Source organism: Zingiber officinale, chromosome 8B, assembly GCF_018446385.1.
Source record: "Zingiber officinale cultivar Zhangliang chromosome 8B, Zo_v1.1, whole genome shotgun sequence".
Lineage (NCBI taxonomy): Eukaryota > Viridiplantae > Streptophyta > Magnoliopsida > Zingiberales > Zingiberaceae > Zingiber > Zingiber officinale.
The window spans coordinates 27241290-27269115 of record NC_056001.1 but is presented as its reverse complement, the minus strand read 5'-3'; the positions used below and the strand labels follow the sequence as shown (position 1 = coordinate 27269115).

General features: G+C 35.2%; 1 protein-coding gene across 1 annotated transcript; it reads right to left on the bottom strand.

Moving 5' to 3' along the window:
* Positions 1-14608: 14608 nt before the first annotated feature.
* On the bottom strand, positions 14609-22961 carry LOC122013618. Its single transcript, XM_042569869.1, has 13 exons — positions 22956-22961; positions 22762-22841; positions 22531-22660; positions 22260-22454; positions 20444-20638; positions 18220-18298; positions 18074-18166; positions 17572-17960; positions 16793-16878; positions 15040-15147; positions 14903-14954; positions 14716-14802; positions 14609-14638 (listed from the first exon to the last, which is right to left on the bottom strand). Exons 1-13 carry the CDS (start codon positions 22959-22961, stop codon positions 14609-14611), a joined length of 1530 nt encoding a protein of 509 aa, XP_042425803.1.
* Positions 22962-27826: the final 4865 nt, after the last annotated feature.

Genomic DNA, 27826 nt, shown 5'->3' with positions numbered 1-27826 from the left:
TGACAGACAATGGCGGAGCCAGGAATTATAAACTACTCAGGCTAAAAATTAGAAACTAAAATCGAAATTGTCGATCATAAAATTTTTTATCGCTAATGCATTTTGTGAAGAAAGTTTAATTTTGTCATTGAATTTTGCAATGAAATTTAATATCCGTCACCAAATCTAGTGACGAAATTAAATTTTCATCATTAATTTTTTTAATATTTTAAAAAATAAATATTAAAACTCTAATATTATCACACACAAAATATTTCAAAAAATATTTTTTACAAGAAAAATAGAACAATATAACTTATATCTTTTACTTAATTCATAAAAAAAAACTCATTTGTCAAACAAACCCATAGAAAAATAATAGATATTAAAAAATATATCAGAATGCAAATTATCAAAGGATACAAGTTGCGTAGAATCACTAACTTATGGGACTAGACAAGCACATCAAATAGGTAACTAAAACTGAGTTGAAATCACATCAATTCTAGACAAAGGCACCATGAAGGGAAGTTTAACGATAACTCTAGAATTAATCCTTAGGTCGTTGTCGATAATGATATGTGAGCTGCATCAACAACGATGACCTCAAAGTATTTGTTGATCAAACCCTATAAAACACGAGAGCACTAGTCAATTCGCTAGCAGGATAAAGTTCAATAGCATGAAAAAGAAAACTAAACTCACCTCATTAATACAAAATATTAGAAGTGTAACAAACATAAACAAATAAAAAGTCTTGAAAGGTTGAGTGACCAAAGTCAAGTTCTGCAAAGGGAATATCTTTGATGTTTCTTCTTGAGTTTTGCAAAAGAAAATTATATTTAAAATGGATAGAAAACCGAAATCTAACAAAACACCAATATACTATTAGGAATAAATAATTAGTCGATGCTCAGAGGTCTTCATGGTCATTGATTGCCCAATAAAATGAAGCATATAGTACTTCTTCATTGTGTTTTGTGATTATGTGTCAACAAGAGAAATGAAAGGAAATCAATGTGCAACTGTAATATACAGAGTATCTATTAAAATTTTGAATTTTAAGAATAAAGAAATTAAAATAGACTCCATACGAAACACATGCCTAATTTGTCAAGTGAAAAAACAGATAATAGATAAACCAAATCTAGGAAGAATACCTTCAACACTATTCTTGAACCAAACCAAATACCACCAGAAACCTTTAAGTTGTCAAGGTCAACAATACTGGGTATGGACATGAAACGGGAAAGGAAGTTTGCCACCTACAAGTTGAGAAGCAAAATTAATCAAACAAATTGCTAGCTAACAAAAACTAATTAAAGTTAAAAAACTGCTTGGTCGTGATTTTACTTTCTTAAATGTATGTCCAAGTAAAAAAATATAAAGTTAGGCAAGATACAGAAAGTGAAAAAAGGATAGCTGAAATCATGTTGTTCCTTATTGAAAAGATGATGGATGTATACCTGCACTAGAAGCAGATCAGGCGTTGCCTTCACGGGCAAAAATCGGGACTGTGGTACATTAATCTCAATCGCATTGTTAAAAACTGTTAAAGCATAGTTTGGTACGTTTTAGATATATATGATTTGAACTACAAGAGACAAAGTATCTAAGCAGCTAAAAGATTATTTGAATTGCCGCTCTAGCTGGAGTTCCAGTTGAAGAACTTTCACGCCATCAACTTCCTAAATAAAAGTCTAAAAAAATTAATTAGCACAAATAAGTCACAAAGTAAAAAAATCATTTTATGATTCATATATACATACACATATTATTGAAGTTGTGATCTACGATTCTTCAAAGTATAATATTCATCAATTATAGAATCCGAATCAATACTTGCAGCAAACTCTCTCTCAATGTGAATAATCATAGAATCTGTCAGAAAATCCTCTCCCATTCTATTACGAAAAACTATTTTCTTATGCTTCATAGCCGAAAATGCACGCTCTGTAGTTGCCGTAGAAACAGGCAAAGTTAAACCTAGACGAATCAACTTGTCAATCAAATTATAGTATTGCAATTTTTTTTGTTTCAAATAACCCTTGGCACAACTCTAAGATAGTGGACATTTTTATAAATTTTTCATGATAAACCACATCGAGCTCATAACGTTGTAGTTGACACCTCAAATTCTGCATTTCCTGTTCAGTAAAGTCCTCAGGATAATACTTCTCGGCGAGAGTACAAATCTTATCAATGTTGAACCAATTAAAATTATCTTTTGGATCTAAGGCAGAGCTAAGCATAAGAAGTTCTACTGTCTCATCACTGAATCTAGAGTTTAACTCTTCCAATTGAAAATCTATTGCAGTATTAAATATATCGTAATGAAAGTGATGCTCAACTGTGATGGTATCCCTTTGCTGACTTGAACGACTAGAATGCTTATAATGAGCACTCATGTCTGGTATATCAATATCTAATCTTGTGCAAAATGATTTGACATATGAAAAAAGAATATCAAAACCATCATTTCTCAATGTCAGAAGAAGTGCTTTAGTTGTAGAGACCAAATCCATGACATTTATGATATCAAGAGATTTTTGTTGCAAGGCACGACAAAGTAAATCTGTGATCCCCATAATTTTATGCATCAAATGCAAAATAAAAATGAAATCAAAAGACTTCATCACTATTAAGGAACCGCCAGCTTCCCCACGCATCGAAGTAGAGGAACCATCAGTGACAATGTTTTCAAGCACATTAATAGTTGCATTATACTTATCTATTAAGTCTCAAATAGATTCAAAATGGGAGCTCTAACGAGTAGTTCCTGCTCGATGCAAAGTACGAATCTGATTAGCTCCTCGCCCAGTCTGACGTTCACCAGCAACAACAGAATGTGCAATTTCATTAACTTGAGCAGATTGTAACTCGGCATTGCGTTTGGCAGAAGATGTAACAAGATTAACAATAATCGTCATATTCGAAAAGAAAAGTCATATAGAGATCTCATTTTCAGCGGCTGCAACTAACGCTAGTTGGAGTCGGTGGGCAAAACAATACACATAATATGCATAGGGGCAATCTTTAAGAAATAAAGCTTGCAATCCATTAAAAGCACCAGACATGTTGCTAGCACCATCACACCCTTGACCTCGCATATTATGCATTTCTAAATTATATCTAGTGAGGATATCACATATTTCTTTTTTAAGTGTTACAGCTGTGGTGTCATGAACATGTACAATTTGGAAAAAAACGCTCCAGTAAAAGCCATGGACATCAACAAATCTCAAAATTATAGCCATCTGTTCTTTGTTAGATACATCCTTCGCTTCATCCACCAAAATACAAAACTTAAAATCTCTAATTTCATCACGAATTTTATTTCTGACTCTGTTACCAATAATATGTAAAATTTCTTTTTGAACATATGGTGAGATATACTTTGCATTTCCCAAAGCTTTCTATAAGATAACATCGCCAATACTAGCATTCCATTTTCCCAAAAGTTTTAGCATCTCAATGAAATTACCACGATTTTGGGAATCTAAAGCTTCATCATGACCTCTCAATCCACATGCTTGCAAACTAAGCCAATGAACGCTCTCAATTGTTGCTGCAAGCCTTAATTGATTCTTTCGAATCTGTTCACAAAATTCTCGATTCATAACTTTATCTATATGTTGAGTTACATTCATCACATCAACAACATATTTTACAGATTTATTCTGCACCGAGTTAGAACTTCCCATGTGAGACAAAAAGGCACACTTGGCTCCATCATTAACGCATTTCCAACTTTTAAACCCTTCAACTGTAAATGCAAATTGTTGTGCTTCACTTAATTCAAAAAGATAACATGGAAAACAAAATGCTACATCCTTTGAAGAAGAGTACTCCAACCATGAAAATTTTTTAAACCATGTATATTGAAATCGACGATGTTGATTTCCTGATTCAGATCGTGGGTACTCTTGCAATTTAGGTTGATATGGACCCATTTTAATATAAGCTCACCTAATTTCATCATGATAATTAACTGGATGTCGCCACATTGAAATACGAAATCTAGGATCTCATTCAAGTGAAGTTTCATCAAACTCAACTCTTTGAGATTTAGAAGAAGGTTCGAACTCCTCATTAGGAATGAATGTATTAGTCTTGGTCCTCTCGGATGATAAGGATTATCAATTCTTGGCTTAAAGAATGATAGAATATTGTTTCCCCTTTTTCTCTCTTGATTTGACATTAAAATAACCTAACACAAATAAACATTAACATGATTAGCTTAGAATCTCATGAATCTTAAAGAACTATTTCTAATACAATTTCTAGTATAAATCTCACCTTCACCTACCTAGATTCAACAACAATAGTAGTAGCTAAAAATCCAACATTATTTATTGAATTAAAAAGTACAAAAACTCATTTATTACAAGATACAGCAAAGCAACCACAGTGGCATACTCCTAAGAGGATTATAAAAGGATTAAAAACTCTACTAACTAGTAATAACAAGAGGTAACACACGTGATCTTCTTATCACGTTTGGCAATCAATCTAGCATTATTTTTTGGTTGCAACATGAGTGAAAATAAACTTGTGTTACATATCGATATGCAAGAGAAGCAAAGAAAAAAAAATATCAAGCTGTTAAGGAAATGTACCAATGTATGAAATCAACAAGATGTCATAATTTCAATGTAGATATTCATTATTAGCTTCACATAGTAAAAGGAAATGGAACATTTAGCTAAATAGAAGCGGATCATTCATTTCAGTGCTAGTAAGGACTTAATCGCGTGGAGGACTTTCCATATTGAAATATGATAGAAAAGATAATTATCCATAAAATAATAAAACAATCACATGCAGTTCCAATCATGTAGCAAAACCTTTAAAAACACACATCTGTTCTAAAATAAAGCTGCTTGACAGATAAATGAATAAATAATAAAGCAAGCAAATAGGAAAAAGCTTGTATTTGCTATCAAAATCCTAGGAAGCATGTGTTAGAAATAACTAACTTCTTTTTAACAATGTCTGGTATGTCACTTCTCTCAGCTTTCTCCACAATCACCTATAGCATACAAACAATTAGCATGAGACAATGGAAACTACTGTTATTTAAAAAAAAATAACATGGATTACTTATAATTCTATCAGGGTATTTCTCCCTGATACGAGCAGCCTCTGCTTGCCTCCTTTCTACAGATGTGAACATATGGGCAAACTTGAGACCCTCAATCAAAATTTAAAGCATTACGTTGAATTATAGTAGATATCCTTGTGTTTCTAAAAAAATTTGGCAGTCAAATTTCAACTTAGTCTATTCATATGCTGGACTAATCAACAAATTGTAGATAACTAGATAAAAAGTCATGTTAATAATGGAGAATGACCAAATAAAAAAATAGCATTAAATGAACAAATTGTTACCAGATATCAATTAATGGAGGAAAAACAAAGAAATTCCAAACTATAATAAGAAAATAGAGATGCAATAACTACAATATAGCAGATAGAAAAAACCCTAAATTCGAATTTTTCTTCAAGAAAATTTTTACCTGGCCGATAGAGGAGTTCAGAGTAGGCAGGGCTCTCGGGATTAGTGGTGGACTGGTAGCTAAAGCGGCGAAATTGCTGGCGAAGAGGGAGAAGGTGGAAAACTCAAAGGCGGAAAAGAAAAGGGAGTTGGTAAAGAGAGAGATGAGGAGGAGGGAGGACAAGATGCAGGGGTTCTCGGTGAAGAGGAAGATGACTTCCTTGAGGATGTTGCAGCCCGGGCAAACAGTCAATCAACTAATCAAGAGAGGAGCGGAACATGAAGAGCAAGAAAAAGAATCAAGAAGAAATCAGGCGGGGATGTGAGAAAGAGGGACACTTCGTTGGATTTGGATGCAGGAATCGGATGGATGTGAAAAAATGGATTTTATTTTATTTTTCCTGGTTTCTTCGCTGGATTTGGATGCCACCCGGGCTGTGAAGCTAAAAACATGGGCCCGCAGGTTAAATTAAAAGAGAACATTACCTAGTAATAAGGAATTTACAGAAAATGACCCCGGGCTACAACCCAGGTAGCGTTTCACTTGGCTCCGTCTTTGCTGATAGAGGCATCTCCTCATTACACAGACTATAATAATAAACGAAGTTGGAGAATCTGTGCTTGAGAGTGGGATGCAAAAGAATGATCAAGAGCTTCTCAAATCTGACGAAAGGTGTTGAAGTCAATGAACATTGGAAGTATAGGCTCAGTAATTGATGAAGTTAACGAATACAAGACTAATTGATTCTTCTGAAACCAAATAGCATAAGATGGATCATCTTTTTGATGTAAGGATGAAGTACCATCAACATGATCAAATAAGTCATGAATACAAAGTAAAGAAAAAAAATTATAATTTCCAAAGTAAATAGTTATCACGGTCAAGCTTAACAGAAAAAAGAACCATATGCAAAGGAAAAGATGTATTTTATGATGGCGTAGGGATCTCAATAAAATTGACCGAAGATATTTTTTTCTCGATTTTTTTGTCTCTGTTTTTTTCCTGTACTGCTCTTCTTCTTTTTTCTGCTATTTTTTTTTCCTTTTTTTTCTGCTCATTTTTTTTCTTTCTCTATTCTTTTCTTGCTTTTTTTTCTTTTTTTTTTCTTAACATAAATGGGAAAAAACAGAAAGAAAAAAAAAAGAGATATAAAACGAACAAATAATAACTTTGTCTTACTACGATTGACGTTATCGAAGTTACTAGTGTTGATGGAAAAGAGTTGTTGATGAAAAGAGAAGAAGAGCTGCTGTTGCTGAAGTTGTCATTGTCAAAATTGCAGAGGTTGTCGCATTGTAGACGATGATATCAAACCTCGATGTAGAAACTCCTTTAGCTGCTGTAACAAAAATTTGGAAGACAAAAATTAGGAGGAAGAGAAGATGACTCTGATACCATGTTGAAACTTGAAACTAATAGATAAAAAAAATAGAATAGAGAATAATTTATAATATACATGACTTATTTATACAAGTTATCTAAACAATAATGGAAAGATTAAATATAATATACATGTATAAACATAACAATAAATATAATAGATTTTGAAGTATTATTTTACTATTTGATTTATGTCGATTTTGATTGTGAAAAGAAGCCTTGGCACAACGGTAAAGTTATTGTTATATGATCAAAAGATCATAAGTTCGAATCTTGAAAAAAGCAAGGTAAAATGTCTTGCACACGCATTCTACTATTCTTCTCTTCATTTGCTTATTCTACTCTCTTGTGTGATATGGAGAGTAGAGAAAGACACTCGAAATTCTTTTCTTATTCTAGTTCATCATTTTCTCTCCTTTACAAGTATTCTGCCAGTTAATCACATCGTCACCTATCCAGCGCACCCTTTTCTTTCTCCAATTTTCAGATAGGATTAATAAAATAATAATTAATCCAACAAAGAAGCTTAAGGAGATCACCCAGAAACACCATGCAAATAAAAGGAAAAGGAAAAAGCCGATGAACAGCAAAAGATTAGTCAAAGAATTAACCATGTTCCGATTCCAGGAGCAAAAATCGATCGAGAGCCAACACGGTAGAGTAGGCTCGATAACGTAAGTGATCTAAAATCAGTGTCTTGAGGTGCCGCCGGCGGCGGTGGACATGCTGGGGGAAGAGGGCGGGGGACTGAGCGGCGGTTGAGCTGGGTGCATGGCCGGGGGGTAACAGGAGATGACGGAGATGGGCATGAGGCAGAGGCCCTTCCCCTGCAGGTACTTCACTTCACGGTCGATCGAGCCCATTTCCTCCATCAGCTTCGCCACCTTCCGCTCCGGCGCCGTCAGGCCGCCGTCTCATTGATACTTCCTAGACCGCTCTGCAGCAACGTACAAATTGAATTTGTTTTGGCAGTATCGTCGATCGTCTTAATTACCAATCTAATTAACTAAATGCAACCTGTTTTATTTGATAGTGAGCTTACGTACCTCTGGACTGGAGACGCATATATCGCCGACAACTGGCGCCACCGAGGCTGCTCATGCTCAGATCTGCACTGCATCATGCGAAGATGATTAATAATAGTGTGCTTATCTACTACCCCTGTCCGCTCAATGGTGGAATCCCATGAACTCTACTTGTATAACAGGTGAGGTTCATAGAATCCTACCAATAAATAAAGTGATCCATTTTTTGGACTGTACTTTTACGGATCTACGCTCGAATTTAATGTAGTCAATGATCTCTCATATGAAACGATGAATGGCGTGGGCCCTCCGAGTCGAGTTTTAAGTCAGGAAAACCAATTGAGGTGGCAGTTAGGATCAAAGAAGAGTCAACACTCAGAGCTAGCATAATCATATATCTTGACCGAGTGGTCTAGCCGATTGGACTTTTGATCTGATCGTATCCCGAGTCCCTCAGGATCGATGAAAACTCGAGTTATATTAGTGTCATTCAGAGCTAAGTCAAGTGTCGCGACCAAGTGGTTTAGCCGATCGAACCTTCGATTCAATTATACATGCTAGGCATACGATCCGATCGGACCGAACTCCTTGGCCGAGTAAAAAGGCTGGGTGAAAGTCAAGTCCTCGAGAGGCTCATCATCCTCGAGGGGCCCAACCCCAACCATGAGCGAGGGTCGATCGGATGACAAAGGGGACTCGGTCGTCCTACCAGTAAAACATATTAAGGATCTCTTAGTCCAACAACCTAATATTTCTTTTTAGTATTTTGTGTAACAATTGTCAAAGAATAAAAGGAATATTCTCTGTTCAATCTTTATAATGAAAGTTTCTAACCCGTGAAGCATAGAAATGGTAGGTCTATTTTCGGAAAGATGTCAAAATGTAAGAATGATCAGAATGATCAATCTTTTTTAGAAATACATTGATATTTGTGTACAAAGTAAAATTGACACTACTTCTCCTAAAGGCTCGCAATACCACATTACACACTTGTAGACAACTTTTCATTAATACTACTCACTGCATCCCATTTCCTCTAGGATACTTATTTGACTTCAGTGTTGAAGTGTCTGTGCTAAGATTGTTATCTGATCCGATTGTTGGCGTTTTCTTTCCTCTATGCTCTTTTTTGACATGCAAGATCTATCAGCGCCCTTGGCATTCAATTCAAAGTCTTCTCACAATTAACATAACAGCGGGTTTGTGAAGAAACAAGTTGCTCCTGCAAGGCCGGCTTTCATTCTCTCTGCGATTCTTTCCCTCCTTAGCTGTGTCGAAGAAACAAACAAGAGCGATTTAAAACAAGTTGATTCTTTCAACTCCTGCAAGGCCGGCTTTCATTCTCTCTGCGATTCTTTCCCTCCTTGGCTGTGTCGAAGAAACAAACAAGAGCGATTTAAAACAAGTTGATTCTTTCAACTCCTGCAAGGCCGGCTTTCATTCTCTCTGCGATTCTTCCGTAGCTGTGTCGAAGAAACAAACAAGAGCGATTTAAAACAAGTTTGGTAAGAGCGCAGAAGAAGAATCCAAACTTTGGAAAACTGAAGCATTTGCATCAGAAAGTTATAAAAATGTGAATTTTTTTTTCATACTACTTTTGCATATGGCTTATTTTTTTTTAGAAAAGATAATTCCGCTCACACTCCTCACAGCCTATCCCCAAATTAAATAAATGATCGACTTATAGCCACACAAGTCAAATACGTAATTAAAGAACGCAATCATGAAAATTGCTCAACGTAATTTCCATGGCCGTGAGTAGCAAATACTGCACGTCATCTTACAACGTAAAATAATTAAAAGACCGCTCAATTATGACGCAAACATATAAATAATTAAGCAGTTAAACGACTGCATAAACTTAAAAACAAGAAAATTGCTGCCTTGATTACGTGCCACTGATGTTAATTACACGTGAAAAGCTAAAATGGTAACATGTAGAAACAGAGAGGTGATTACACAATGGGGATACAACGCCATGGTTAGAAGTGGTTACCCACTTCTGAAAAGTGATTACTCACTTCTGACCTAGTCAGATGTGAGTAATCGAACTATACAAAAAGAGGGCGTTGGACTTCACTGGCATCAAACGTGAGAAATTAGTTTATTTTTCCATCCATATGGTTGGAGCACTACAGTAGTCAAGCATTGCAAGCCTTGCATCCACAATTCTAGTCAGGGGTCTCAGTTCTCAAATGGTAAAACTACAGTGATTGATTTTGAGCCTGATCATGAAATCCTGGAATTTGTATCGTCTATATCATTAGTCATTAGATACTCAGGTTCATCTCTTTCTCTTCCTTTTCTGCCCAGTAGAGGCATCACTCCGTGGCATCCCACTCAAATTTGGCCAAACCTTCCGTGGTTTCTCAGATCCTCTAAACTTGACTCTCCCCTTCCCAGAAGCAATATTTGCCTTTGTCACAATGCCTGATTCTAACGCCCTTTATTTTCAACACTGAATCTGAATTGTCACTGATTGGTTTGCCTTTTAGGGAATCCCTTCTAACTTTTTTGTTGGTTAATCCTAGGAAAACGTACCGATTCCACTGTATAAAATTTTTTGTACAAGTGTCGAATCTTTCCTTAAATAACCAATTGTGTTCTTTAGAAGTTAAATAAGGAATCGCAGACAGAACTTAACATTATTGATTCTAAATTTAACTTATCTGTTCTTAATGGTTTAGATTTGAATCGCAAGCGGAACTTGATACTATTGATTCAAATCTACCTAAGTTATTAATTCCATAAATATTAATTTTCAAAATTGACTTCCAGGATTGCATGGCGAGGCACATAGCCTTCTTGGATATGGGAGCAACCACCGCCGCCTAGGCAAAGTCTTTTAAGGAAAGCTAATATTTATTTCCTTAAATAACTCTAGGTTAACCAAAAACAACAATCGAATCACAAATTCGAAAAAGAAGAAAACACAAAATCAAAAAATAAATTCGATAAACTAGATCTAATTGTCTCTTGTATTTAGAATTCTTACAAAGAAAATAACTAGTATGATGCGGAAGAAATTTACTAGTTATACCTTCTCTTTGTAAGCTAATGACCTCCAGATCTTCTGTCGTATTCCTCGCCTCGCCTTGGACCTCGTGTGGACGACGATCCTCCAAGATGAACACCACCCAAAAGAGTCTTTTCTCTTCCTCCAAGATTCGGCCACCACCACCACCACCAAGGAGAAGAGAGCAAAGGGAAAGGGAGAAGGGAGAGGGCCAACCACCAAAAGACCTCCAAGCAATAGAATAAGAGTTGTGTCACATGAAGCCCCCTCACCCCTTCTTTTATATTACTTGTCCAAGGCAAATAAGGAAAAACCTTTTACAAAAAATAAAATCATCCAACAATTTTTCCTTTTTCCTTTTTATTTTTCCTTTTCTTTCCTCTTGATTGAATCAATCACCAATCAATGGTTGTGATCAATCCTATATGGTTTAGGATTAAGTTTGGTCGGCCCCTTGCTTGGGCACTAAGCAAGGTGGTCGGCCACCATATTTAAGAAAGAAATAATAATTTTTTTATAAAATTTTACAAGAGAAAAAACTCTTATAAAATTTTACAAGCTCTCTTTTCTAGAGTTAAAAAAAGAAAGTTTTTAAAAATTAAAACTTCTCTTATAAAATTTTCTTTTTTAACATGATGATAGAAAATTTTAATTTTAAAACTTATCTCCCTTTTTTTCTTAAACCATGAGGATGGTTAAAAAAGGAAACTCTCTATTAAAACATGTGGCCTAATTCAAATAAGGAAAGTTTTTTTTAAAAAATTGAAATCTCTCTTTTAAAACTTATAGTTTTCTACACAGAGAAGATTTTAAAAATTCAAAACACCCCTCCTATTTGAATTAATCTTGGCCGGCCCCTACAAGCTTGGTCACCAAGCAATGGGGCCGGCCCCTATAAGAGGATGTGGCCGGCCATTGTTTGGTCACCAAGCAATGGTCCGGCCCCCTTCTTGGACACTAAGAAGAGTCTTACATTTGGATGGACTTGAGGCTATAATGAGGCTACGACAGGGACCTAGAGGAGAAATTGATTTTGGCCTTCCGATGAGTTTGAGTATCCCGTGCTCGTCCCGAACACACAACTCAAGTTCATCGATAACAACTCATTCCACTAGAGAGTTATTACCGCACTACCGCACCAATCCCAAATTACATTATGGGCTCCTTCTTATCATGAGTGTGTTAGTCTCCCTGTGTTTAAGATTTCGAATGTCCACTAATTAAGTAAGTTACTGACAACACACTTAATTAATATCTAGCTCCAACAGTAGTACCACTCAACTTTATTGTCATGTCAGACTAGGTCCACCTGTAGGGTTTAACATGACAATCCTTATGAGCTCCTCTTGGGGGCATTCTCAACCTAGATAACTAGGACACATATTCCTTCTATAATCAACAACACACACTATAAGTAATATTATTTCCCAACTTATCGGGTATATTGATTTATCGAGCTAAACCTCACCCTTTGATAAGTCAAAGAAATAAATATTAAATATATGTGCTTGTTATTATATTAGGATTAAGAGCACACACTTTCATAATAACTAAGGTTTAGTTTTTTTTACTAAATCAGTACAAAAGGAATTTACCTTAATGATCCTACTCAATACACTTAAAGTGTATCAGTGTAATTTATTAGTCAAGATAAACTAATACTTAATTACACTACGACTATTCTGATGGTTTGTTCTTTTCCATCTTAGTCGCGAGCAACTGTTTATAATTTATAGAGAACCGATCGACAACATGATCTTCTTAGTGTGACACCACACTCCATGTTATCTATTATATAAATTAATTGAACAATTACATTTAACAAATAAATGCAGATATTGACCAATGTGATTCTTTTATTTCAACAAATAAATGTTTACTAAAGCTAGGCTTTTAGTATACACTCTAACACTTCCTACCAACAAACTTAAATGTGCCATCAATAGATTTCCTGCCAGATTTGGAATCGTCATCCTTCACCCCAGTCCCAGGTATATTGGTACATTGATTGTCCATCAAACTGCTATCCTTAGGCTTCACAAGCTCCTCCTTAAGCTTGGGGTCGCTTGGGGTCAGGCTCAGCAGTGCCATCTTTCAATTTGCTTGCAACTCTCTCTGTTATTTTACTCGAAGAGCTGGTGGTATCATGAAGGTTTGAAGAGGCAGCTTTAGGTGGTCTACCTCTGCGGCAATGGCCAGATCCAGCGGCTGTGCCACTGGTTTTAAAGGTAAATTATTACACTCCAATAAACTGGGTATCAAACAAGGATTGAAGTATATAGCTATTATCGACCTTTTTGCAGTCGGTTCTTTATCAGTTTCCTTTGAGGTGGAAGTTGATGTTACTGTCACCTGTTTCCTTTTTGGCCTTGTTCAATTGAAAACAATAACATCGGTAAATTATTACACTCCAATACACTGGGTAACAAACAACAATTGAAGTATAGTAATTATCAACCTTTTTGCAATTGGCTCTTTATTAGCCTTTGAGGTGGAAGTTGATGTAACTTTCGCTTATTTCCTTTTTGGCCTTGTTCAAACACCAACATTTTTTAACATAACAAACCACAATAAAACAACCTCTATTCAAAAAAGAAAGAAGAAAAAAACATACTGCACTTTACTAGCTGAAACACCAAATTCTTGTTAAGTTTTGCAAAGCAATGTTCTATTTCAGAGAAACTTATTACAATATAATTTAATCTAGAAGACTAGAGTCAAGCAATCTTCTAAAGTATCATGTAGTTCAAATAAAAACTCATGCTGCTTACTGTCAAAAATATTCCCAAGTCAAGGAACCTAGATTATAGGTAAGCAGCGAAAATTTTGTTTCTGAATAAAACAGAAAACCCACAATTTTGTAGCAGCATGCAAAGAACTAAATATATAAGTGACATAATAAAACAGGAGTGAATTGCAATTTATATATATATATATATATATATATATATATATATATATATATATATATATATAAAGACCCTAAAAATAAGTAAAACAAATAGAATCGTACTAAAAACCGAGCCGATCATTATTGTTTAAGAAATTTCCAAAGGTGTTTCAAAGCATAACTACCATAGGGCTGAGTAACAATATACACAATTCTTCTGTTTAGTCTTCAGTTGTAACTCAAACAAGCCCAATCAGAAATGAACCAAACCAATTGGAAAATAAATTAATTTTCTGAATGTTTGTAAAATAAGATAATCTCTCTTTCAAAAACCAAGCCAAAATAAACCAAATGTTTTCAATTAATCAGATACACTTGATGTGAGTTGCACAATGACAATTTTTTACATTGATAAGAAGAATGTGAAATTGAAATATAAAATATTATGTTACTTTCGAAGTTGTGAACCCTTTGGTTCATTCTGCTCAAATTGAACTAATTGCATATTAAGCTCACTAAAGTTATGCAAGATATACAATTTCAAAAAGATGACCGAAAAGAGAAGGAATTTGTTTGCATTTGAAAGTTAAAACAAAGTTCAGAAACACCAGGAATCCATAGAGAAACGGCAACTCCAGGTTAGAACAGTTTTCAGAGCAAATAATGACAGACTAATGTGAACAATTAAATAATCATCTTGACGAACATGCTGAAAATAAATCAAGGAAATGTAAGGTTAACACTGAAAATACTAAAAGAAGAACTTCAATTCAGAACAATTTTAGTCACATGAAATGTAACATACTCTTCTGGAGAAGTATCATTGATTGTTGGAGTCTTCTCTTTGTTTCTGCAGATCAAATCAGTAAAAGTTAGCACAAAGCACCATACCACTTAAATATGAGAGGTTTGGAATGCTTCACAAACCGTATCCTGTTTGCTTCCATCTTTAATCAATTTCCAGCATTCTTTACTCAATAATAATCTTTCTACCTCACCATCAATATAGGTAATCTGAACAAAATAAAAATGTTGCAAAACAAATAAAACTCGCATGTTATACTAGATTGCAGAACAAACAAAAGCAACATGTAGAAGCTGGCATCATTTATACCTTATGTTTTCTTGAAATATTGTCATAAGAATCAACAACACCATTGTAGAACCTGCAGAAAGAAAATCCTTATTCCAAACTAAACAATTCAACTAAAATAATAGTTAAGTAATACCAATTTAACTTTGGGAACAAACATGCTAGGATATAATGGTACAATTGATGCAAATTTAAACTCAATGGAAGAAAGAGAAACATAGTAATGCAAATTCACCTTAGCCAAATCACCTAATTCATGTCCCTCACTAGATGTACACAAGAACAATTAACAGAGTAAAAAAAAAGGGATAAAACCCGCGATTGAAATATCATTCTGTGTCGCGGACGATTTTTACCATTCTGTCGGGGAAGCAAAATCGGCACCTTACACGCAGCCATTTCAAGCCGTCATCGCGTCACACACACGCTTCGCGAGGGTGAGTCCGGATGCGTCGCCGAACACTTCAGGTGCACCTGGATGCGTCACCTAATGTCTCCAACGCCGCCGGAGGCCTCGCTCGCAAAGGCACCACCAAATTTACTGTTCAAAATTAATATTATGATTTAAATAATTTAAACAATTATCACTTAAGTATGATATTATGAAGAAGCATTCATAAACCCTAATTAAATTATCTCGATAAAATAAAATATATATATTTCAAATTTTAAAAAATAATAATAAATTTTATTAATTGATATTTTGAATTTATTTTTACTGTTTTAAATTTTAAAAAAATATATGTATTTTTTTAAAAAATCTAAAAAAATTATAAATTTTGTTTTATAAAATTATAATAAATCAAATTTATATTCTTGATATTTTTCTTTAATTATTTTATATTTTTTACTGTTTTAATGTTTAATTGATATTCTAATAATTTTTTACTATTTTAAATATATATTATTTAAATTAATAATTAATTAATTAAATGAATAAATAAATAATTTATATAATTATTATTTAAAAAATAACATCATTATATTAATTTATATAATTATGATATTTAATTTGGACATTGGAAAACTATAGAGTTAACCTAGGTAAAATATTACGAGAATCAATGTTTTTACCTGATTCATATCACTTTTTCCAATATTAGTAAACTATATTTAATTTTAATTCGAACTATTAATAGATCAATTTTTTTAAAAAAAATATATATTTAATTATTTTTTCTAATGATATTAAGTTGTTCAATAATAGAGAATTTATATAAAATCAATATATAATTTTTTTAAAATTATACACAATAAACATATTTATCTAATAATTACTATATATAAATAAAAAATATCGAAACCATATTGACACAACACGATACCGAAATAGTATAATTTCAATATAGGACTGAAATCTCGATACGAATCAAATTTTAAACCTGTGATAAAACCAAAGGGTCCAACAACCATAGCTGCAGGTTCGGAGGTTGATATGTAGGAAAAGTGAGGTGTACATATAATTGCTATTTTTGCTGATTGAGTAAAGCATTCCTATATGTATGAGAAAATATCCGAAAGAAACTGGGCAGATGGGAATCAAATAATGGCTTGGTTATAGATAATAATGGGTAACTAAATCTAACAAAGGAAAATAAATAAGGCAATCATGTCACAGTAATGCATTTAACTGACAACATCAAATAGCCAATTCTAAATAAATTTAGAGAAGGCATGCAGTATAACACATGGCACATGGAGATAATACACAACCACCAGCAGCACATCCATATTATTCTGTTCTCTCCTGCAAACCCAACCAGGAAGTGACTTTTCAGAATTTACAACAAACATGCATTTGGCTTAAAGGGAAATTATTTGGAACAGTGAATTGCATAGATCAACAGAAAATTACAGAAGAAGATTTTATACAAATAAGAGAAGCTTGGATATTTAGAAAAATATACTCACTTCTTATCCATTGGCCACCATACACTAATTTTGGAACCAACAAGGTTCTTGCCAACTTCTTTCTTGCACATTCGTGTTCCGTAAATCTAAATGAATACAACACAAATCAAACTTTGTCTTTATGAACTATATGAGGGAAAATGAATCATGGCAACACAGAAGAAAAAAATTTGCAAAATAAATGTCTAAACTGTATAAGAATTAGTTTGAACAAAATAACAGTGGCTCCAAATCATCCTAATCCACAAGAAAATGATTATAGACTAAAGTCTCAACGTTAGTCCTATTTTAGTCCATAATTTAATATGAATAAATGGACATATTAGATTATTAGATGACTATTTGAATAGATAATGGTCATTGAGTATAAAGGACAAACGGTAAAAATCAAGTCTAACAACTTATATTAAATGAACTATTTATAACCAACTAGACTTCTATAAATTCAGAAGTTACAAGTTGCAATATAACCAAAACTATACAAGTTCTAACCAAAGAAATTGGAAGTTAAACAAATAGACATAGAAAAAAATACATATAGAAAAAACAATCAAACAGACAAACAAACAAGACATAGTACCCTGGTTGGGTTCCAATATGCATTATCCAACCAGAAGGGAAAGTATAAAAATTGAGTGGCATGTCAGGGTCACATCTTTTTTTGATATTGAATGTCAGAACATACATTTTCTCGTCAAGGTGCTGTGGCAACTTGTGTTAATTGTCTAATGGCATGATAAATGAAAATAAAGTCCCAAGTCAGTGGATGAAGACAACACCTTTACAACCGGCTCCCTAGATGTATCATCTTGAGACTTGAGTGTGTCATGCTGCTTAATTGTGGATCTCTGTAGTTTTTGTAAAGTATGTTCATCATTAGTATTGCTTCTTGAACCCTTTAAACCTCTTCTCCTTTGGGATTTCTCCACCAAGCCTTTTGAAACAGTTGTTTGTTTGACATTGGCAGAATCCTCACTATCTGGTTCTTTCAACTCAATATCTTTGGGAGAACAACTTTTGTCAACCACCTTAGATACTTTCTCTTGCAAAGGAGAAACAGATTGTTTTGCTGCAGATAGCTTTGAACTAAATCGGCCTCGTTTTTGTCGAGTTGCAATTGGAATTTTCATTTTGTCTGAGAACGAATTTGTATCATTTGCAGTGTCTGCTGCACAAGCAGAGGCAAATCATGTATATTTATTGTTCTTTGATCTTTAGTGTGTCATATATCCGAAAACAAGCAGTACCATCTCACAAAAAGCAGAGGAGGAGCATAATTACCATTAGTTTTGTGGGATTCAAGAACTGAAACAGCCTCTAGCTTCACATCTTTTGGTCCCACCTTTCCTGAAACATCTTTGTCAGCTGGAGCAGCTGATTTGGATAGATCGCCGTTTAAGAGGATCCAAATGTTGATTCACCAATACCATTGCTCTTCACTGAGTTAAGTATTTTCTCAGGAGCAGTACCTTCTTCAAGTCTCATTTCTTCAACCTTTGCAGATTCCTGAAATATAAGGAATCAACATCCATTTAGCACCTGAAGAAACCCATCAGAAACCGTCATTTCAGACAATTGTTGACATCTGCCTGAAAGACTAATAAATAGATAACAGTGCCGGATCTGAGATTTTGAGACCTGAGGCGAGCACAAAATATGATGCCCTCAAAGTTTAATATTCATATATTTTTATCAATATAAATATAATAATATTTGAAACATAAAATCTAAGAATAAAATATAGATAAAATATATCATCAAAAATAATGTCGTAAGTAAATACTTAAAAAACAAAAAAAAATCCAAACAAAATATAAAATTCATGTTCCGAACTAGTACTTGAATATTATTTGTCTCGTATTTTTTGAATTAAAAGTATTGATTAAATTTGCATAATTAACTTTCTCAATGATTGTTTTCTCAATCGATAATATAGCTAACCCATTTAGTCTTTCTTGCGACATAGTTGATCCAAGATCAATTTTAATCAATTTTAACTTGAAAAAACTCCTTTCGACAGATGTAATTATAACTGGTATAGTCAACAAAACTCAATAAGCGGTGTAGTCATTTGAATAACAATCATCCATTATTTTTAAATAATTCAGCACACTAATTGTTCTTGTTGCTTCTCCAGATAATGAGTGTCTTAATAACTCTAGTTTTAGAAATAAATCTGATACATCAACATCGAAACACCCATCATGTGTTAATGAATTTTGAAAATTGACATATGAGCTCAAGAGATCATCATCATTAATAGACAACAACTTCTCCAAACTAAATAAAAATCCAAAGGTTTTTTCGTACTTTTGAAATTGCTCAAACCAAATTTCAAGTGAAGAAAGAGCTGGATCAATTATAAATATTAAATAATTAACTCAAAAAGATTCTTTAGAAGATTGAGATATCTTTTCACTGTTGATCTCATCAAATTATCTTTTTTTTTTCGAATGATGCATTTTTCTCAAAAAATAGGTTCAATTCCTATTTTACTTACAATATGTTCAACTATAACCATGTTTTGATCAAATCTAAATTTTTTTTGAACTCTTAGAGAAAAGAAATAAGCTCCTCCCTCTCTTCAACATGTAAATGTTTGATGAATTTGTTGATTTCTTCTCTCTTATTTAACGTTTTTTGAATCGGCCAATTTCTTTTCTACATAATCACGTTTAAAACTAAGATAGAATATTTTTTTGGATACAAATTTAGATATGACTTATTTATCAACTATTACTTATGAACTTCTTAAAAATAAGTTCACGAACATATAAAACTAATAAGTTTTTTAAAAAAATTTGGTGCCCCAAATTTTTTTGGGCCTGAGGCACTTGCCTCACTTGTTACACTATAGGTCCGGCCCTGATAGATAATCAAATGAAATGTTAAAAAAAAAAAAAATCGATGATGAATTATCTAACAAAACTACACAGAGATAGTCATTAAGATTACTAAAACTAGATAGCATCCTCTTGGCAAACATGTGACACCCAAGGAGCGTGTTGAGAAAGAAAAAAAAAATAATCTGTAACAATAGATACAAAAAGATAAAAAAAATGTGATGACATGAAGTTTGTGAGGCCACATGAGAGAACATATCTGCTAATAGATGATGATTGTAAATGTTGGATACAAACAATATGTAGCCGGAGATTTTGGAGACTTAGCTAAATTTAAAATTACAGAATTTAAATTCAACTTACAATAGAGATGACCTAAGCGGATAATCTCAGCCTGCCAGCAGAGACTGATTTCTGCTACGTGCCGAAGAGCAATACATCGGACTAAGTCGTTGAGCGGGCATATCTGCTGAGCAGCAGGTCTGTGTTGCCGAGCTGAGCAGTCGGGAGTATCGAGTTCGATCATACAGAGCAGCCGTCCGAACAGTACTGTCGGGCGAGCAGGTCAGGCGAACAGACTGGCCGATCGGGCGAGGAGACAGGTCGGGTAAACAAACTGGCCTATCGGGCGAGCAGACAAGCAAACAAGCCGGTCGGGCGAAGCAGTCTAGCCGAGCGCGGACAGATCGATCAAAGTAGACAGGTCGGGCGGCAGACAAGCAAAGAGCGGACAGATTGATCAAAGCAGACAGGTCGATCGGGCGAAGTAGACAGGCCGGGCGTAGTGGTAGGTCGAGCGCAGACTGACTGATTGGGCGAAGCAGACAGGCCGGGCGTAGTGGCAGGTCGAGCACAGAGACCAAGCGAGTGGTCGGCCAGGCTTCGACGCCGAGCAGGACTTGCAGAACAGAGCGAGCAAAGGACCGAGGTCTGCGAGAGTCGCAGTTTCCTTGAAACAGATTCGCCCTACCTTCGGCAGTGTTTCGAAGTTTACTCGCGTCATCTGTTTCCCAGAATACAACGATTACAGTGAACTTCACCAAGCACTGGTGGTCACGACGAACTGAGTGGCACCCGATTACTATCACGGGCACTCTGCCGAGCAGGAGTTGCACGACAGAGGAGGGGAATGAGGTGGAGAGCTTCTGTTTGCTTCGTTGCGTGTCTATCCTCTGCCTGTGATCGCAACCTCCTTATATAGGAGCTCAGATAAATGACAGCGTTAATGGTCGATTAATGACTATTACTAGCCGAGCAACGAAACGTCTACTATTTCACTCATTATTACTCGGACGTTTAGATTCTGCATTAATTTCAAACTTAATGCATCCGTTACACTACACAGCAGCAAAAGGTTTACATGGCAAAACATTGGTTATTCCACTTGGGCGAATTTTGCCCCGATTGATTTGGCATTTACGCACAAACCGTGTCCGCACATGAGTCAATATGATTCAGTGCAATCCAACCCTGAATTTGCACCCCACCCCCCTCAAAGACTCACTAGTATTACTTTGTGATCTTTTAGATCATTTTAATAACATAAATACAACTTTAATTCATCCAACTTGCTCACTTATACAATTGTTTGTCTTTGAACATGTTGACATCAACTAACTCATTTCTTTCATTTAAACTTCAATTAGAATAATACATAATTACTTCCAGATAGTAGTATTTTTTAATCACTTTACATGCAACCACATAGTCATCTATGTATTATATATCATCTTTGCTAGCTTGAATTTTTTACATGGGTTGGTTCCTATTTGTCATTTAATACATTAAGCAGAATATGCTCTTTTAGTCTAGGAACACATGACCATCACACAAGACTTCGAAAGCCCCACATACAATTGTAAAAGATTTACTAACGCAAGAGTCTAAAGAAATGCAATAAGTAACTCATCTCTTTTGAATAAGAACTGATCTTCTTGCTACTTGTGGAATTGAGTCATCCACAAACTTGGGATGAGAGTTTGTTGTTTCTTCAGTTAGCACTCAATAAAGCAATTTGCACATGCATTGAGTTTGTGGAGCCGATCAGTGAGTTAATTGGTTTAGAGATTCCCTTGAATTTGTTGGTTCAACTCACAATATCACAAAACAAAATTGTAGTGGTCATTAAGGCATCATCTCTTACCTCCAAATTGGGAGAGAAGGATTGCCAGTTAAAGTTTATACTCTATATTCCCAAAACAACCAAGTTGCTAATCAAAATATATTTCCAAGTATTTGCAAGAAGGATTGAATAGTGATATGCATTAATTGTGAATGTTTAGTTGAAAAGGATCCTCTCCAAAAAGCAAGACCAAAGTCCAGTTTAGGCACCACCTTCCTAGGGTCTTTGGCAAGCACAGATGAGATAAGGAATAAGGCAAACAGGAGAGTCATCAAATATATGCTATCAAGAAGAGAGAGAATGAATCTTTTTTAGGGAGGAAAAAAAAGTGAATTTCCTCCAACTCTTAATTTGCAAATATATATATATATATATATATATATATATTAACTGCTACTTGTTACACAAATGCCCAGGTATATCCCACAGAAGTCATGCATGTCCAAGTTTTCGGTTGCAAAAAATGTCTGAAATTAACGAACAATAACCAGGCCATACACACCATAATTTCACCTGAATTCGTGTTATTTTGCGTTATTCTACCATAAGATTCTTGACATATGGAATCTACAACTTTACTACTATTATTAGAAAATGAGGCAACAGATTGTGATAATTTCAGAAAATGTGGTTTTAATTTCGCAGCACAATTCCTGATAACTTTTTCCCCTACCTTACGCACAACAGGCAAGATACCCTGAGGGCAACCCAAAAGTTAGATTAGATAAACAGCCTCAGTATGAGACCACAAAAATTAAAAGGGAGACAGTTACTTTATCATCATCTCTAACACTATCCAGGAGACATGAAATTAACTCCGAGGAAATATCTCCACTCTCCTCTATAACTATTGCCACCATGATCATCTCCATTGAAGAGACGACCAGCTTAGAATGGTTTGGCCTGCATAATCAAACAAAAATTAGCTTACAAATGTTATAACACGTCATAAAGTCACCTGAAACAATAAAGTAAAAAAAAGACAAGCAATATTGATCACCTACTGAAAAGTGAAAAATGAAAGTGGATTCTTCAGATGCAGAAAGGTGACGACAATTATCAACATAAGACATGCGTTTGAAATCTGCAGAGTACATTAACAGCATCAGTTTAATTTGACTACAATATCAAATTTTGAACCATGATTGAAATGTGTCCAACAAGTTTTTGATGTTAATTTTTGGTGAATCCCTAATACTGGCATAGAGGCACTTATATCTATTTAATGTTCTATTAAACCACTTTTGTATGGCAACATACTTAGTAGAAAATGAGTGTGTTTGGATAAAAATCATGAATCTCGAGTCTTATGAATCTTTAGTAGGGTCGAACAGTAAGTATGATCAATCTTCAAAATACAGCCTCAAGCAAGGACCTCCTCTATCATGCGAGCATAGATCTTCTGGACCGCAAAATGCAGTCTAGAAGATGGACCACACCATTCATTGATGGGATTATGGACCCCATAATATGTTATACAAGTAGGGTTCATAGGATCCCACCAATGAGCGACCCCTGGTCTAGGAACGGACCGGAGGTACGGTCCAGAGGATCCCGTCCCCTATCATGCAAGGGCGCATTCATATAAAGGATGTATTGATGCAAGTAAGGTGATTGCCCCCAGAGATTAATGACCTACATCAGATTATTATGGGAGAAATTTAATATTTAGGAAAAGTAACCAAAACGAAGAAATGTAATCTCAAGTCGAATGCAAAGGCAGAAAAGTCTAGCTCTTGGTCGCATATGAGCTTACTTGGTTCAACCAGCCAATACCGGAGCTTGGATTGGGTTCTACGGGCATATAAAGTTATACCATAATAATCCAATTATAATGGTCATCACTTTCAACCATTCTTGCACAATGCAACAAAGAACTAGAATGCATGTTTATTTTATATGGAGTTCAATAGATGATGATTATATATTTTGTTAGATCCAAAATCAGTTGGCCACTATATCCTTGAAAGGTTATAAATCCAAATATATCTGTGGAAAACTAAGTTTCATTATCTTTGAGCCAGTGGCACTCTATCTTTGTGCTTAATTTTTTCAATCATAAATTGGTTTTAAAATTAACCTGGAAATCAAGGAGCTGGAAGGAAACAATTTTACGGGGTACTGGGGCGAGCGTATTCGCCTTTTTGCCACCATGGAAGGAAACAATTTCAGGTCCAAAAAAAAGGATTTCCTGCAAGAACGGCCAAAATTACAAATTTGAGTCTATCTAGATTGACAACATTGAGAAGGCTAAATATATCCTAGTTTTTAAAATTAGCTGGATCGTATTCAAATCAACCAAGCTGGATCAGGATTGACCAATCTGGTTTCAATATATAACCAGGAAATCCAGGAGATGAAAGGAAACAATTTCAGGTCCAAAACACTTTCCCACCAGAACAACCAAATATAAATAATTTGAGTTTATCTATATGGACTATACTGAGTAGGCTAAACAGCCTAATTTTCAAAATTAATTGATCCCTATCTGCATCTACCAAGTTGGATCAAGATTGATCTGACTGATTTCAACATATAATCTGGAAATCCATGAGTTGAGAGGAAACAATTTCAGGTCAAAAACACTGTTTTCTGCCACAGTAGCCAGAAATAACTAATTTAAGTCTATCTAAATTGACTATATTGAGTAGGCTTAGCAAATACTATTTTCAAACTTAGCCGATCCCTATCCACATCAACCAAGTTGGATCAGGATTGGCCAGTCTGATTTTAATATATAAACTTGAAATCCAAAAGCTGAAAGGAAACAATTTCATCTCAAAAACAATGATTTCATGCCAGAATGACCAAAAATAACTAATTTAAGCCTATCTAATTGACTATATTGAGTAGGTTAAACATATCCTAATTTTCAAAATTAGCAGATTTCTATCCATTATCCACATCAGCCAACTTAGATCAGGATTGGCACTGGCCAATCTGATTTTATCTGAAGAAATCAGACATCCTACTGAGATCAGCTAGAAGCCATCAAAGATGAGTAAAACTACCTAACATAAAATGGAGAGTTAGCAAGAAATCGGATAGAGTTAGATGTTTTCATCAAATCTCACTCAATTTTACTCTGGCAAAATTGAAGATGAGAAGGGAAGGAGAGAGATAAATGTTGGGTTGTATATCCGTCTTGTGTTTCATATGCCCGCTTTGAGGAGTTAACATCCTCTCGGGTCTTATACGGAAACACATGCTCGAAGAACGAGGCATTTCTCGATTCGATTATCGAGTTTGTGTATCTCCGGTATGTGTGACTCATACACACAAAATCGATAAACACTACTGTTATGTGCATATCCAATAAATATGCAGTCAACAGTCTTTGGTCCTATCTTAATCCTTTTCGGATCAGGCACCAACACTTTGGCAAAACACCCCCATATTCGTAAATATTTGTAGGACGGTTGTCTTCCATTCCACAACTCATAAGGGCTCTTATCTATTTTCTTCCGGGGCACCTTATTTAAAAGGTAATTAACTGTTAACACAGCTTCCCCCCACATGGACTCTGGTAATCCAGAACTTAATAGAAGAGCATTCATCATCTCCTTAAGAGTTCGATTCTTGCACTCAGCAACTCCATTTTGCTGAGGAGTATAAGGAGCTGTTGTTTCGTGTCTGATCCCATCTACAGCACACAACTCAGCGAACGGTGACACATATTCACCGCCTCGGTCACTTCGAACCACCTTAATTTTCCTATTAAGTTGGTTTTCAACCTCATTCTTATAGAGAGCAAATTTCTCTATAGCTTCATCATTACTTTTGAGAAGATACACATAACAATATTTTGTGTTATCATCTACAAAAGTGATGAAGTATTTATTACCACCACGTGTTGGCGTACCTTTTAGGTCGCACACATCAGTGTGGATTGGGTCAAGTGGTTCGTTACTTCTTTCAATATGGTGAAAGGATGACCTTGTCATTTTCGCTTCAACACAAATCTCACACTTGTGTTTTGGGTCAAGGTAGAATGTAGGTATACTTTGCATGTTTATTAATCTGTTTTACATGTGTCATTGAGCAATGTCATTGAGCAAATGAAAGAGACACATGACCTTTGCCAAAAATGAAAGAGACACATGGCCTTACTTGGCAAACTTACGTGGACATCTCATGTCCCGATCAGTTTGTATGAGCATTTGAGTTCACAAACGAATTATAGGATTAGTGTAATCTGTTAGTTAGAGCCCTAGAGCCAATCATTTGATGATTATATGGACTCATGTATATCATATACATGTATATATATTAAGGCATTTGGTTTTTGGTTATTATGCGTATTTGTATTAGTGCCAGATAAATTAAGTATAGTAACGTCCTAGAGTAGAAAGGTTCTTACCTATATCAATCGATTGGTTGAATCGATAGTGAGATGATATAGGGAACACTACTCTAAATCATTCCTAGTCGAGTATTAACATTTAGGGACAATGTTAATACAATAAGACTAGCATGTAGGTCAGCTCGATGACTTGATCTCACAAGTCATGGATATAGAGATATCAAGCTAACACATGGGTATGCATTAAAGAATGTATACTGAATGACCCGCCATGAGAAAGTATCATGGATCGTTATATGAGTGTCATATACTTTCTCATGTGGCTATTAGTATGACTATTAGTTCTTAGACCTGAAGTCACCATGGATCCCTACATAAGGAGTTATGTACTTTGGTTTCGTCAAACGTCACCCGTAACAGGGTGGACTATAAAGGCGATTACTGGGTATGTAACAAATTATGCAGAGGGATGTGAGTGATGTAGATGGGATCTATCCCTCCCATATGACGGGAGCGACATCAATATTCTTGATAGAGTTAGACCACGAAGTGCATGGCCATGCCCAAATGAGTCAACATTAGATGTTGAGCTCATTTGATCGAGTGAGTCTACTTGGAGTTCAAGATTTAGATTGATTAGAGGATGACACGGTCTATGCCTCACATTGATCAATCTAGATGTCTAGGATAGAAGGACAATGTCACATATTTTGTGAGGAGTCACAATTGGTAGTCACAAGGTGATGTCGGATCTCGACATTCTTGTAACTTGGGTAGTAATGATGTGTTGCTAGATACCGCTCATTACTTATGCTCCTAAATGGGTTTAGGGCATTGCCAACGTTACAAGAACCTATAGGGTCACACACTAAGGACAATTAGATGGAGATTTGGTTCATATGATGAACTAAGAGGATTAGATTCATTTGATGAATCATATTGGATTAAGAGTAATCCAAATTGGGCTAATTGAGTTGGACTCAAGTTGATTCATGTATTCAATGAGTCTAATTTAGATTATGACTCATTAAATCAACTTAATTTAATGAATTAGATTCATTATATTAAGTTGGCTTGAATCATATGGTTGGATTAGATCAACCATGAGAGAGATTTGATCAAGTTTGACTTGATTTGAGAGGAAGAGAAAAAGTCATGTTTGACTTGACTTTTTGCCACATCACTAGTGAGTTGGCAAGATGTGGACCAATAGAATTGCTCCACATCATCAATGTGTGCCACCTCATGGAGGTTACAAGCCTCCATAGCATTTAATGTGGTCGACCCACATTAAATGAGGAGGTTACACTTGTTGCCATGTCATTTAGTGAGGTGGCAAGATGTGGACCAATAGTGTTGATCCACATCATCCTAGAGTGCCACCTCATGGGGGTTACAACTCTTAATGGTCTCCACATTAATTGGAATTAATGTGGGGGTTACACCTCCTAGAGTGGCCGGCCACTTGATGGCTAAGGGGTTTTTGAATTTCCTCTCATTGATTTTTATTTACTCTTCTTCTCTCTTGGGTGCTCTCTCTTCTCCTTCTCCCATTCCTTGGCCGAACACTCCATTGGTGCTAGCACACCTTGTGTTTTGGTCATCTCCTTCTACTTGTGTCCGTGTGGATACATATAGAGGTTGTCTACTTTGACAACTAGAGATCCGGCGACATCTTGGACAAGCGGGAACGCGAAGGGCTTCGCTACAAGGGTAATGATCTTAACTTTAGTGTAGATCTAAAGTTTTTACAAACTCGTACAAGA

Excerpts from the sequence above, each read along its gene's own strand:
- LOC122013618 (XM_042569869.1), bottom strand. Across the intron at positions 20,639-22,259 it reads CGAATTCAGGTGAAATTATG|ATGACGCGAGTAAACTTCGA; the intron begins GTGTGTATGGCC and ends TCTGGGAAACAG. Across the intron at positions 17,961-18,073 it reads TGAATCCCACAAAACTAATG|CAGACACTGCAAATGATACA; the intron begins GTAATTATGCTC and ends CTGCTTGTGCAG.